The sequence below is a fragment of the Eublepharis macularius genome, chromosome 9 (assembly GCF_028583425.1).
Source record: "Eublepharis macularius isolate TG4126 chromosome 9, MPM_Emac_v1.0, whole genome shotgun sequence".
NCBI lineage: Eukaryota > Metazoa > Chordata > Lepidosauria > Squamata > Eublepharidae > Eublepharis > Eublepharis macularius.
In genome coordinates this window covers 78,260,600-78,273,788 of record NC_072798.1, presented here as the reverse complement: position 1 = coordinate 78,273,788, position 13,189 = coordinate 78,260,600, and the positions used below count along the sequence as shown (strand labels likewise).

Genomic DNA, 13,189 nt, shown 5'->3' with positions numbered 1-13,189 from the left:
CCGTTTTAAAATTCATCCTCGACTGAGGTGGGTTGAACGGCCCTAGAAATCACGTGTCTTCATTCGGCCACGGAAACGAGGCGGACTCTGCCCGCTACTCTTTCACGCGTGCGCAGTAGGATGGGGCGGGCACGGGCTGTGCGCGCGGGCGAGAGGCGCGTGTGGCGGCGAGGCAGGGCGCGGAGCTGTTGAGGGCGGCGAGGGCGAGGACGGGCGATGGCCGGCGGGGCGCGCACCTTCGCGGTTCCCGCGGGCGGGGAGAGCAGCGACAGCGGCGACGACGACTGCTGGGACATCGGCTGCGAGTCGACGCGGGTGAGAGGAGAGCGCAGTTCTGGTCGGCTTTTATTGGGCCGGATTAAAGGACGGGGGTCGGCTCGTTCCTCGCCTCTCTCCGGGTTCCATTTCTTCTGCTTCGGTTCAGCCTCTTTTTCTGGAACTCCCCGGCGTGGAGACGAAGTGTTGCATGAGAACTCGCTACCCCCGTGTATGGGAAATAAAATGAATTGCCTTTAAAAGGAGCAAAATCAAAAAGAGTCCAGTAGCACCTTTAAGACTAACCAACTTTATTGTAGCATAAGCTTTCGAGAATCACAGTTCTCTTCATAGATGCAGAGGAGTTAGCCGTGTTAGTCTGTGGTAGCAAAATCAAAAAGTGTCCAGTAGCACCTTTAAGACTAACCAATTTTATTGTAGCATAAGCTTTCGAGAATCAAGTTCTCTTCGTCAGATGCCTGATACAGAGACTGGTCAAATACAGAAGAGGAGGAGAGAGAAGAGGCAATTAGGGGCCTAGCAAAGGAATGTTTTGATTGCACCCTCCCCCTTCCTCCCCCTAATTGCCTCTTCTCTCTCTTCCTCTTCTGTATTTGACCAGTCTCTGTATCAGGCATCTGACGAAGAGAACTTGATTCTCGAAAGCTTATGCTACAATAAAATTGGTTAGTCTTAAAGGTGCTACTGGACTCTTTTTGACAGTTCTCTTTGTCAGATGCATGGAGGGCAAGAAGAAACTGGTCAGATATATAGGTGGAGAGGGGAGGGCGGAGTAGATGCAAACAGTAGCTTCTGATATGGAGATCAGTTTGCTTCTGTTAAGGAAGTCAGTTACTTCTGATAATGAGATAACCATTCATAGTCACTATTCAATCCCAGCCTGACTGAGTCAAACTTACATATGACTTCCATATGAATTCCTTTTAAAAGGAGGGGGTGGTGGTATTCATGGCCAGGCGAATATTGTTAACAGTGCAAAAATTCTAATAATAGGAGAGGTGGCTTCATAAATCTTCTGTAGGTTGAGGTATTGGGGAGAAGTCTTACATTAGACTACCTCTACAGTATGTGTGTGTGGGGGGGTGTTCTTTTTTTGCGTTCTTGCCCTACCGATGACCTAAGTAGGCCTTGTTGCAGTTGATGTAGAATTGCATTAATGCAAGTAGAGCCACAGTTGCATTGGTGCAAGTATGGGGCGCATCTGTGCGGCCAGGTACAGGAAAGTGGCTGTACAGGAAAGTCATCTCAGAAGGTGATTTCTCTTCCTTCCCACTCTGCTTTATGTTCTCAAATTTTTGTATTGGTTTTCCTTCCTAGGTTTGTCTTCATAATCCTTCTGTAGGTTGAGGTACTGGGGAGAATGTCAGGTAGTCTTATATTTGACTACCTCTACAGTGTGTGTGTGTGTGGGGGGGGGGGTTCTTGTTTTTGTGTTTGAGGTTCTTGTTTTTGTGTTCTTGCACCACTGATGACCTATGAAGGCCTTATTGCAGTAGATGTAGAATTGCATTGGTGCAAGTATGGGGAGCATCTGCTGCAGCCAGGTGTGACTGTACAGGAAAGTCATCTCAGAAGGTAATTTCTCTTCCTTCCCCCTCTGCTTTATGTTCTCAAGTTTTTGATCGGTTTTCCTTCCTAGATTTGTCTCTCTTATTGTAAGAGCAAAAAGAACAAAATGATGCTTGCTAAGGGCTACCTCAGGCATTGCCATAGAAATGTCTGTGATTGCACTTACTTGTGAGTAATTGCCTGTGTGTAAACTGCATATTTGGAGGAGATGTGATTTTCCCTGGTATGTTTTTATTGTGTACACTCAGTAGCACAAAAGGATTCACATCATTAAGGTGCACCATAAGTATTTAAGCATTCACCTAGTGTATGAACCAGTCCTTTATAATAACCCTGCAAATTGCACAACTAACCTTTTGTGATTTTGTTTTCTGTTCAGCATTTGGGTGAAGTACTGCAGACTGATGACAAAGTTGAGGCTTTTAAAAAAGCATTAACTACTGGAAACTTGTCTGTGATTGAAGAACTCTTAAATTCTGGTAAGATTTATTTTATTTTTGTTTACTTTATAGTTTGTTCCACTGAGGTGTGAGGATATAAAACAGTGTAGCCAGGCAGCATAAGATAACCAGTGAGCAGTTCAATAGGGTTAGGCTTACAGAATTAGAGAACAATGCAAATAATCTTTCTAAGCCAGGGGTATACTCTAAACAATATAGAAAGTGTATTACAAGGTATAAGGAATAAAAGCCAGTGATACTTAACAATAATCCTGGCAGTGGACTAAGATAAGAGAGAATTGTCAGTTTTAATTGTATTGAAATATACTAAATAAATGTCCAGGATTGGATATAAGGTATATTTTTATAGACACAGAGTCTATAAAGGCAGTCTAGAGAAGTTCTTTGTACCAGGCCCTGTGAGTGTGTTGTGGGCTTGCTTTCTTCTGGGAAGAGCAACTCCTTTTGAATCTGCTGTCCCATAAGAAAGCTGATCTTGAAGACTTCAAACTTTATGAGTAGTCTGGGACTTTATGACAGTCTGCTCTTGAAAGGCAAGTGTTCAAAAGCTTTGCATTGTGCATTTTATTAATAAATTTAGTTATTTATACTACACTTTGGTCTCTAATGAGGACCCAAAGTGGCCTCCAGTGTTGTTCTTCCCTTCTACATTGTATCCTTGAAACAACAACCCTGTGATGTAGGTTGAGCAGAGAGGTGACTGGCCCAAGATCACCCGGCTGCTTCAGTAACAGAATAGGAATTTGACCCTGTGTCTTCCTGATACTAGTCCGACACCCTAACCACTAATCTACACTGGCTATTATTGTAAGTATGCTTGTACTTACCTGATAGGTTTATAGATTGGGACCCAAGAAATCTCTGTCATTGATTCAATATACAATAAAATTGCTGCCGAGAATAGAGGGTAACTTGTGCTTTAAAAGAAATATTAGAATTGGCTCATCAGTTGAGAATGACTTGGGAATCTGTTTTTTTCCATTTCAATTTTAATGCCAATTCGTGTTGTCAAGTCCTGACTTTATAATGGGAGTGAGTTGATTCCTTCAAAGCCATAAAAGTTAATTTTGAACTCCTCTAAATCACCCTGTCTGCAGGACACATCTCAGGAAATACTCCAAATGTTGTAGCTTTGGTTTTTTAAAGAATTTTTTGTTCTACCTGTGTACACATAAATTTTTGATACAGATATAATCTCTGTGCCCAAAACAATGTCTTCCATGCATACAGTGTCCAAATAATCATATCTGAATTTGTGTACACATCAGGCAGTCAAAATTGGCTGCAGATTTGCTTTATGTACAGTGGCAAAGATGCATCCCTGTTTGGTAATGTTAAATGTAATTTTTTTGTCATTTTTAGAGTTATATTTGATATTGGGAATAGGTGATGCCAATACTTTCACGAAAGTGTTCTCTGTGGAGAAGAATTGTATTGGGTTATAGAATTTTGGGAATTTATGTTAAATATGTTTTGTTGGCATTTCTAGTAACTCCAGAATTGGGTCTCATTGTATGTAATAGCTTGAGAATATTTTTTTTCTGAGACGGTGTGGATATTGTTACTAATTTTCACTGGCTCTAACAACAACTGCAACAAAGTCTTAATTGATCTCAGTCCTGATGGTTTCAAGGTACATTTTCTAATTTTGAGGGGAAAGCCCTACATAAATTCAGATTCCTTGGGGTATGGTTATTGCTTTAAATGGAAATACAAATTATAGCTCTTTTGTCAAACTTAAGATGTACAAATTAAGCACCCCCAAGTTGCAGGTATTCTCTTTTTTAGTATTCTCTAGGTATGATGACCTGTTCTGATCTCTCCCCCACTCCCACCCCCATGTCAGTGTTAAATCTTTTGAAGATAAGGGTTTCTGGTGGGAACTTTCTGTCTTTCAGAGTTGATGTTTCACCTTTTCAGCTTAAGATCTTTGTGTCCATAAAAATAAGCAGCTTTCCTGTAAGTAATTGCTCTTCAACCAACAAATACCCAGCAAGTCAGAATTATAGAGGTGGCAAAGCAGTCAGAGTGTTTACTTAACTTTCTCTTCAGTGCTGACGCCAAACACGTTATTTTCTTTGTAATGCCAAAGACTATTTAGTCAAATAAAAGGCTCTAGTACAGTTGGGGAGATGACTTGCATTAAGAATAACACTAAAACACCAAAGATTCTTGTGACATCTTTTCCACACTGTGACACTGAGAGATCTCTGTCTTTTGGTGCTACACCTCTGAAGATGCCAGCCACAGCTGCTGGCGAAACGTCAGGAACTACAATGCCAAGACCACGGCAATACAGCCCGGAAAACCCCCAACAACCATTCTTGTGACCTTTCTGTTCAGCAATTGTGAAACATGAAGGTAGTCTGTAAGCATGCAAGCTTCTTATCCAAGTTGCTTACTCTAGAATGCACAGATACATGTTGTTTACTGAAATCACCCAGTAGTGCGATGTTCAAGTTTATTCATCACATGTGGTATTTGAACCACTTCCTAGCTATAGGTAATGAGACTAGCAGTTGAGGCCTGTATTTTCTAGCTAGAAAAACGGTGTGAGTGTGTTTTTGTGGAGAGAAAAATGACCTTAAGCAGCTATTATGCAGGGTATTATGAAGTGGAAAAACCACCAGGATTCTCATGTGGCACATTAAAGACTAACAGTTTTATTCCAGCATTAGTTTTATGAACTAAAAAGCTTGTGTAGGATTAAAATTTTGTTAATCCTTAAGATGTCACAAAAATCTTTTTCACTTTTGCTGCAACAAATTAACAAGGCTACCCTTCCAGAGAGAAAATTGCCAGTAAAAGATGAGGAAAAACAGAGTCTAGTATGCTGTGCAAATTGTAGCATGGTCCACTGTGACTGGACAGCGTCCATATTGATAAAACATGCCAAGGTATTCTATTGTTTATTTATTTTGTAAAACTCCATTACCGAACTTGAGTGTTGAGTCTTTAATTCCCCACAATTACTTTTTTAGGTTTTGGATTAAAACCCTGTTCTCTACAGAATCAAATGGCTATTTGCATCTGCTACAAACCGATTCTTACCAAAGCCCTTGAAGTAAGCTGATCGAAAACTGTGTCCAGGCCTTGGGTATTAACCCTCATAATCTGAAAGAACAAGGGCCTTCAGCAGCTCTTTCCTCGATCTTAGGTAGTCTGAGCAATCTGGACTACAGAAGTACTATGATAAGAGCATGTAGAGTATGCTCACTAATATACTTGGGCCTAACATTGTCACAGTCTCTTCCAGCTTATTTTGATTTCCTGAGAGTTCCATGTTATCGACGATTATTTATGTTAGCCAGACTGAATGCCATTCCATCAGGAGAGTTGCTGGGACGCTTAAATAAGGTTCCCTACTCTGAGCGACTCTGCCAATGCGGCTCTGGCCAAATAGACACTCTTCAACATTGTCTATTTGAATGCAATGTTCTAAACGTGGCAAGAGACAGCTGGATCAAGCCCTATTTCCAGGACCCAGGAAGTATAGAGGATAATTTAAGGCTTCTTTTAGCAGGGGAGGATTTTAGTAGTACTTTAGCAGTAGCCAAGTTTCTCTCCCAGTTGGTTAAAGAAAAAACTTATTAAATTTTTAAATTTTAATACTAAACGTATTAAAAACTTTGCCTTTTAATTCTTAGTGTGGCACTGCTCAGAGCCGAATAGGCTGTATGAGCAGTATAATTAAATTCTCCACAATTGCATTAGAGTAATAGGAGACAGGCCATTGCCTGTCATCCCCTCTCCTCTCTCGTTTGCCTCTCTTTGCTACTGGGTTGCAGTGAGGGTTAGCACTATCCAAGGAACCCTGGTATATACAGGCATAGACCCCAGTTTATACATTAAATCTTTTGGTGCCGATCTGAACCCTGGACATGCTCAGAGGGTTTTCTCCTAGAAGTAGAGGATAGAATGGTTGGCCATTAGGGGAACGCTGCTGTCTATTAACATGCATGCTAGTTGCATTTGTTACCATAGCCCTTTATAGATTCTGTTTTCCACAGTGGCCCTTTATACTACACTATAAGCTGCCTTTGAAACCGAGCTGTACATTCAATGAGACTTGACAACCTTGTGGCCATCAGCCAATTCCTTAATGTTTAGATTTGTTTGCCTCTTAAGAGACTAGGGAGGGCATGTTGAATCTTATCCGCAGGGTGAGGTTAGCAACTTTCAATTTGTCTTGTATGTTGTGGGAGAGAGGGAGTACTTGAAGTTCTAAAATCCCAAATGCACCCTAAATTGCTTGCAAAAATTCTGAATGTGCCTCAGGTTGAGCAAAAGTCCCTTGTTATGAATGATTGTACTAGAACATTAGACCAGTTGGGCTAAAGTATCAGTTTTTGCTCTGAAGTCTTTGTCTCGTGTTCAAAATGGGGTTTTAGTATTGAAACTTTATTAATTATGCACATAAAAATGTTACAGGTGTAAGTGTAGAATCTACCTTCAAGTTTGGATGGACTCCCCTCATGTATGCTGCAAGTGTGGTTAATGTGGAGCTAATGCGCATTCTTCTGGACAGAGGTGCAAATGCAAGCTTTGATAAGGGTAAGTTTTGGCTCTCAGTAGATCTGGATATCGAGTCATCCATTGATCACTGATGTGTAGGGCTGTGTGCTTCGGGATGCTTCGGGACCCGATTCGGAATGCTTCGGTATTCCCCGAAATGGGGCCAGCCCCGCTTTGGAATACTGAAGCAAAGCTATCCGAAGCATTTGGAAAGCTTCAGGGCTTGTTTAAAGGGCGGGGCCCTTTAAACATTACCCCCCCCCACCTCCCTCGCCACCTACCTTGCGGTGGCTCCAGGCTGGCTCCTCTGCCGCTGCTGCACCGCTGCCTGAGCCTGCGGGGTGGTGGGGAAGGCCGGAGCCGCCGCCTCCAGCCCTTCCTGCCCCTCAAATGGCCGCAGCGTGCCGGCACTGGAGGAGGCAGCTCCGGCCTTCCTTACCACCCTGCAGGCTCAGGCGGCGGCGCGGCGGCGGAGTAGCCGGCTGGCTGCAGGCCACGCAGGCTTGTGCTGCCGCCGCCACCACCACCCAGCTGATAACCCAGGTAAGTGGGTAGGGGTTGGAGGGATCTCCCAAGGGTTAGGTGGGGGGTGGAGGGGTCTCCCGTGGGGTGGGGAGGGGGGGTCTCCCCAGGAGGGGTTATGGAGGGGTTGCCCCAGGGAGGGTGGTGGTGGGGAGTCCCCCCCTCGCTTCAGTATGCTTCCGAATCTTCATGGAGCATACCGAAGCGATTGCTGAACCCCGAATCCGAAGTGGCTTGCCGCTTCGGATTTCAGGGTATTCAGGGTTTCAGGGTATTCCGAATCTACCCACCCGTGCACAGCCCTACTGATCTTTATGCATGAGAAGCAGATAAATTTACCTCTTGTCATGTAAACCTTAAATAAAAGCCTTAAATGCTACCATCTCTATTTTTTATGAATCAGAATCAATTGTTGAAAAGGCTAGATTTCTGAACTTTAACTTTTAGTTTTATGGACCAGAGAAAAGAATATTTGCATGGATAGAACCTGGCTTCTCTGTTGAACATATAAACTGTTTTTTTAATTTGCAAAGCAGTTTTTCGTAAGCTGCCGAGGACAGAGAAATCTGATGGAAATAAGAGGATTTAGAATGCAGTTCTATAGAATGCAGATAGATAGGATGATTGCCTTATTTAGATAATACATAGTTACTGAAATTTTGAGAGACTATAGAGTAGATAAAACAAATGTTTTTTAAAGCAAGTTTTAAAAATAGTCATTCTGAAAAGGAAAGTTTTTCTGGGGGGTGTTCCATTATTTCTTAGCTTTCCATTGGGAAGGGATTGGTGGTTTTGCTGGGACTGCCTCTGAGTCATAGAGGTAGTGATTATAACTGTCCTTCCTTGATCACTGGTGACATCTAACAATGTTGTAGAGTCTCATGGTAAAATCAATTATATATAAAATTTAAAGCAAGCATTATCCTCAAGAGTTAATAATTATCATAACTGATTGCAATAGGTAAAAAAATATAATCTTAAAAATTCTTTCCATAATGGTATACTATCTTGCAGAAATATCTCTTTTTGTAGAGAGTTCTGTTCCTACTTCAGCTGCAACACAGACAAGAGTATAGGCCCCTGTGCCCATCATTCCCAAAGTCTTGCCCATTCTCCTAGGCTCTGAATTTACCCTTGTGATTTGGGCATTATTTCTGCCAGTGATTGGCAGCTATTCAGAGCCCTTGGGACTCCACTACATGGGAGGGGGTGAGCCAGCCTCAGCTTTAGAAAGTAAAAGATATACTTTCCACCTCCACCAATTTGGCATCTGTAGATAACAGTGTATGCTTAGAGAGCTTTTTATTTGGGCTTTTAGTATTTGGGGCCAGGGAAGGGAAGGGGAATAAAGCACCCTGTGAAGGGTTCATCAAATCTGACTTTCTGTGTACAGCTTCTGTGACCTGGATATCTGTGAGTTGAAAGAGCAGCCTGGAACCTGAGTAGTAAACCTTGTCAGCTGTGGTAAAAAGGTTCCAGTTGAACCTTGAACACTGAGGAACCCTTTCTGGAGAAAGAGGAATTAAGTCTCCCCCTCAGTGTTTGTGAATGATAACTAAGGCCCAGCGTGTTAACTACCAGTGGGAGAATCTTATAATCTCTGGAGAATGAAGTTGAAAGCAAGTTGTACATACACGAAACCTTTTTGTGTTACACCCCTTATACTTTGTAAATAAACATTTGCCGTTTGTCTTTTCTGCCAGTAAAAATAACTGTATAAAAGGAGTTTATACTTACCTCACAATTAAGCATCACATTTTTCTTTTAAGGTCCCAAATGAGAGCTCTTTAGGGAACAAAAATCTACCAACCAGTTAATAAAGGCGTGTCTCCCTTTTACTGATTTTGGTCAGCTGTGGGGGCTTGAACAAATAAAAGAAGCCAGAATTTGGGACTGGGAGAGCCATAAATCCAGAGGGCAGTTACCTCAGAAGTCTCTCTGGTCTCTCTCTTTTCTTCCCCCATCCCATCCGCATTGTTGCCATACGCCCTAAAGTGCTAGGAATGAAGTTGAATTCTGAGCTATTTTTTGTCTTTAAGTATTTTTATACGGTAAAAGAATATTGATGCTTGGGAATTAATTTCTCTAATATGTCAGTATTGGCATGATGATACACAGCTCAGCAAAACTTAGTGTAGAGAAAGAGTGGGATTCAACATTCCTCCCCCGCAATTGCCATGGCAAAAGATGTGCATAAAATAGCAAGAGGAAGATGTACAGTATATTTTTTCAACAAAAGCTTGCTTGTAGAGCTACAATGAAAAATACTGTTGACATGAGCATTAAATCCAGCTAATCATAATTGGATTTAAATACTAAATATTTTAATTTTGCAGTATTAAAATTACATTTCAAGATAATTTGGCAGTCTAAAATTTGAGTCTGTCTTCACTTTATTTGTGTAGTACTCCATTACAGGTAATTATGCGATGCTTCAGGTTATAAGAGTCCTTATACAGAGTTGATCCTGGTTATCAGCTTGTTTGCATATATTTCATTTAGATCAATATACAGTTTTGATGGCTGCATGCACGGCACGTGCTTCAGAAGAGCAGATTTTGAGGGGTGTAGAACTGCTCCTTTCAAGGAATGCCAATCCTAATGCTGCATGCAGGTAAGCAGGCATTTTGCAGTCCAGATCGTTTAAGTATGCCTTCACCCCCTTAAAACAAATACAGTACCCCATATGCAATTTCCACCACGCCTATTACAACTGGTCAATTTTTCCATTGTCTTCCTGATGTGTTGTTGTGCTAATAAGTTTAGCAGTGCTTTGTATAGTAATCTGTCTCATCACTTCAGTTCTTTTCTCTGGTTGAATACTCAGCTTTACAAACCAGCAAAAATTACTAGCCCTTCGATCTAGTATATTGGTTCTTTGTATCTATGGTAGTAATTGTAGGTATAGCCAGCAGTTCAGGATGGTTCTTTTATAATAGGATTGTGGTCTATTGCCATGTTCATTGTATGCATTGCCTTGCTTTTACTGCGCTGTCTTTTTCCTTTGCAATCTACTTTCTGCATTTTTTATGCTAAGTCTTGCCTTAAACAGTTTTCTGATTGTATTGCTTTCTGAATATGTAATCCTAGACCTACTGCATCGTTTGAATGTCTTATGATTGATTGATTGAGTAGTTTTTATATTTTCAAGCTTCAGTCTCAATGAAAAAGTGGGCTGTAAAATAAAGTAAATAAATAAATAGGTCTAAGGAGGGGCAGTTTATTTCCCATTAACTATCATAGTGGTGCTCTTATGCAGGGTGCTGAACCACTGGTGACTTAAAAGCATGGCTTTACGAAGTGATAACTTTGCCCCATGTGTGCATTGAACCTTCCGGGAAGCTGATTATGTGTAGCATCGACTAAACTAATAATGAAATTTTACCATACGTTTTATACCAGGTCAAATCTAGGGGAGTAATAGAAAGATACCATATCCATGGTGGTCAGGTTTATATGGCTGCTAAAGATAAACTTTTTGTGGATGCTTGTCTGCGTGGGTGCTAGGGTAGCATGGAAGCAACTAGGATGGGGAGAGCCTTAATTTTAAGTAATCAAGACATCCTTATTTTGTGTAAATGATTTATGACCACCCTCAAATATATGCCCCAGGTGGCTAACGTCATAAAATAAATCAATAAATACAACTTAAAATATGATGTTTGTGGTTTGTGAAGAGTTGCCATGCAAAAATAAAAGTAGTTATTCTATATTCTGTATTGTTTATTTTTGTAAAAATTATCATAGTTATGATAAACAAGTTATAAAAATAACTTGTTTATGCTGCTACTTTTTAAGAGTTTTTTAAATCCAGGGTCATTTGCTCTTATGTATAATCTTCTCTAGTTTTAGGGTGGTTGTCTTCCTTTCGAGTTGTCTTCCTTTTGAGTATATACAGTATGGTACATGTAGGTCAAAACTGGGTTGTGCAGAACCTCTGGTGTAAACTGGATGTACTAGTTTTCCAAAATTGTTGTGTTAAATTGTCTTAATGTCATGTTGGCTCTGTTTCTGTATTGTAAACAAGACTAGTAAAGATGGGAATTATCATTTTCAGGTGCTAGTAGAAAAGATAAGTTTGTGCAGTTCATTTATTAAGAATTTTGCTATCTATAGGAGAAAGTCAGCACTGAAAACAATGAAAAATGCAGTTTCTCAGTTTAATTCGTGAGTTTAAATAGATAGCGATGAAATGTTAGTAGTATATTCCTTCTGCTTTAAGGCCCATTGTGACTCCAAGCTTTCTACTATGTTAAAAAAAATTATACTTGGTCATCAAGTGTGTAAATACTAGATAGCTGTAGTGCAAATTCTAGATCAATTTGTAAGAAGTGATTGCAAATACCTTAATGTGGAGGAACTGTGCAGTATTTTTCAAAGTGTAAGCTTTTGTCAGTGACTTAGTTAATATTTGAGTCCTCTTTAACTAATTTGCCCAACACTTAATTTTCACAGAAATATTTATTGCTGCATTTAACATTGCACCATGCCAACACTACTGTGTAACTTCGGCGGCCTTGACTTTATCATTGTATGATTGTTGACATTGTGAAATGACATCTCAATAAAGGCAAATGCCCTGGGAAAAGCGTTCACACTTACACTTCAGATGATAAACTCTACCATAAATCGGATCAAAACAGAGATTAGGACAGTTACATACAACTTAATATTTTACTACAATATAGACCTTTGATCTTTTTCCTTGAAAGAAATACCAGCTGTCAGCCTGAAGAGTATTTCATTTTTACTACCTGTATTTAATCATGATTACCTAACCTCAGGGTCTAATGTTGTGCATCAGATATGTTTTCAATGTGAATAGATGGCATGTGGCAGTTGTTACTGTGATTTATCTCATGTTGGGCATGAACACTAATGACACAATCTTAAACATGTGTACTCTGAAGTAAGTCCCTTTACCTCAGTGGCTTACTCACTAGTAAGTATTGCTGCCCAAGTCTGAATAATGAGTTCAGCTGGTCTGGAGGCAGGATTCCTGACAGCCTCTTCTGTGAACTCATATCAGTTTGTACATAGTTGTAGAATGAAGACCCTCCAGAGACAGGGATTCCCCATGGGGTTTTAGATCCAGAGGAGTTAGCCGTGTTAGTCTGTAGTAGCAAAATCAAAAAGAGTCCAGTAGCACCTTTAAGACTAACCAATTTTATTGTAGCATAAGCTTTCAAGAATCAAGTTCTCTTCGTCAGATGCCTGATCCAAACTGGGCAGATACAGAAGAGGAGGGGAGAAGAGAGAGAGGAGAAAGAAGGGGACATATATCACAAGGGGACAGAATGCAATTAGCGTGGAGGCAATCAAAACATTCCTTTGCTTGGAAATGTAAACATCTCCTTTTGGTGTGCAGTCAGTTTGCCGTATTAGTTTGTAGCAGTGAAAGTATCCAATTCCTATGTAGTATAAGCCTTCGATAACCACAGCTCTCCCTGCCAGCTGCATCTGACAAAGAGAACTGTGGTCCCCGAAAGCCCACACCAGGCGTCACTGGGCTCCCCCAGACCACGCCTCTGTAAAGGGAATCTGTTACCTGTGATAATGTGATAACCATTCATAGTCTCTATTCAGTCCCAGCTTGACAGATTCAAATTTGCATATGAATTCCAATTCAGCAGCCTCCCGTTGGATTTTGTTTTTGAAAGGTTTCTGTTGAACCACAGCGACCTTTAAGTCTTTGGTGGAATGTCCTGGTAGATTGAAGTGTTCTCCCACTGGTTTTTGGACGTTTCCATTTCTAATGTCAGATTTGTGTCCATTTATTCTTTTGCGTAGAGGTTGGCTGGTTTGTCCAATGTACAGAGCAGAAGGACATTGTTGGCACATGAAGG

At 40.8% G+C, this 13,189-nt stretch overlaps 1 protein-coding gene across 1 annotated transcript in view; it reads left to right on the top strand.

The window, feature by feature from the left end:
- Window positions 1–216: 216 nt before the first annotated feature.
- ASZ1 (ankyrin repeat, SAM and basic leucine zipper domain containing 1) overlaps window positions 217–13,189 on the top strand; it is a 31,709-nt gene continuing 18,736 nt past the window's right edge. Inside the window, exons 1-4 of the mRNA XM_054987782.1 lie at window positions 217–315; window positions 2,225–2,324; window positions 6,738–6,860; window positions 9,846–9,957. Coding sequence (XP_054843757.1) covers window positions 217–315; window positions 2,225–2,324; window positions 6,738–6,860; window positions 9,846–9,957 — 434 coding nt within the window. The remainder of the gene's footprint in view (window positions 316–2,224; window positions 2,325–6,737; window positions 6,861–9,845; window positions 9,958–13,189) is intronic.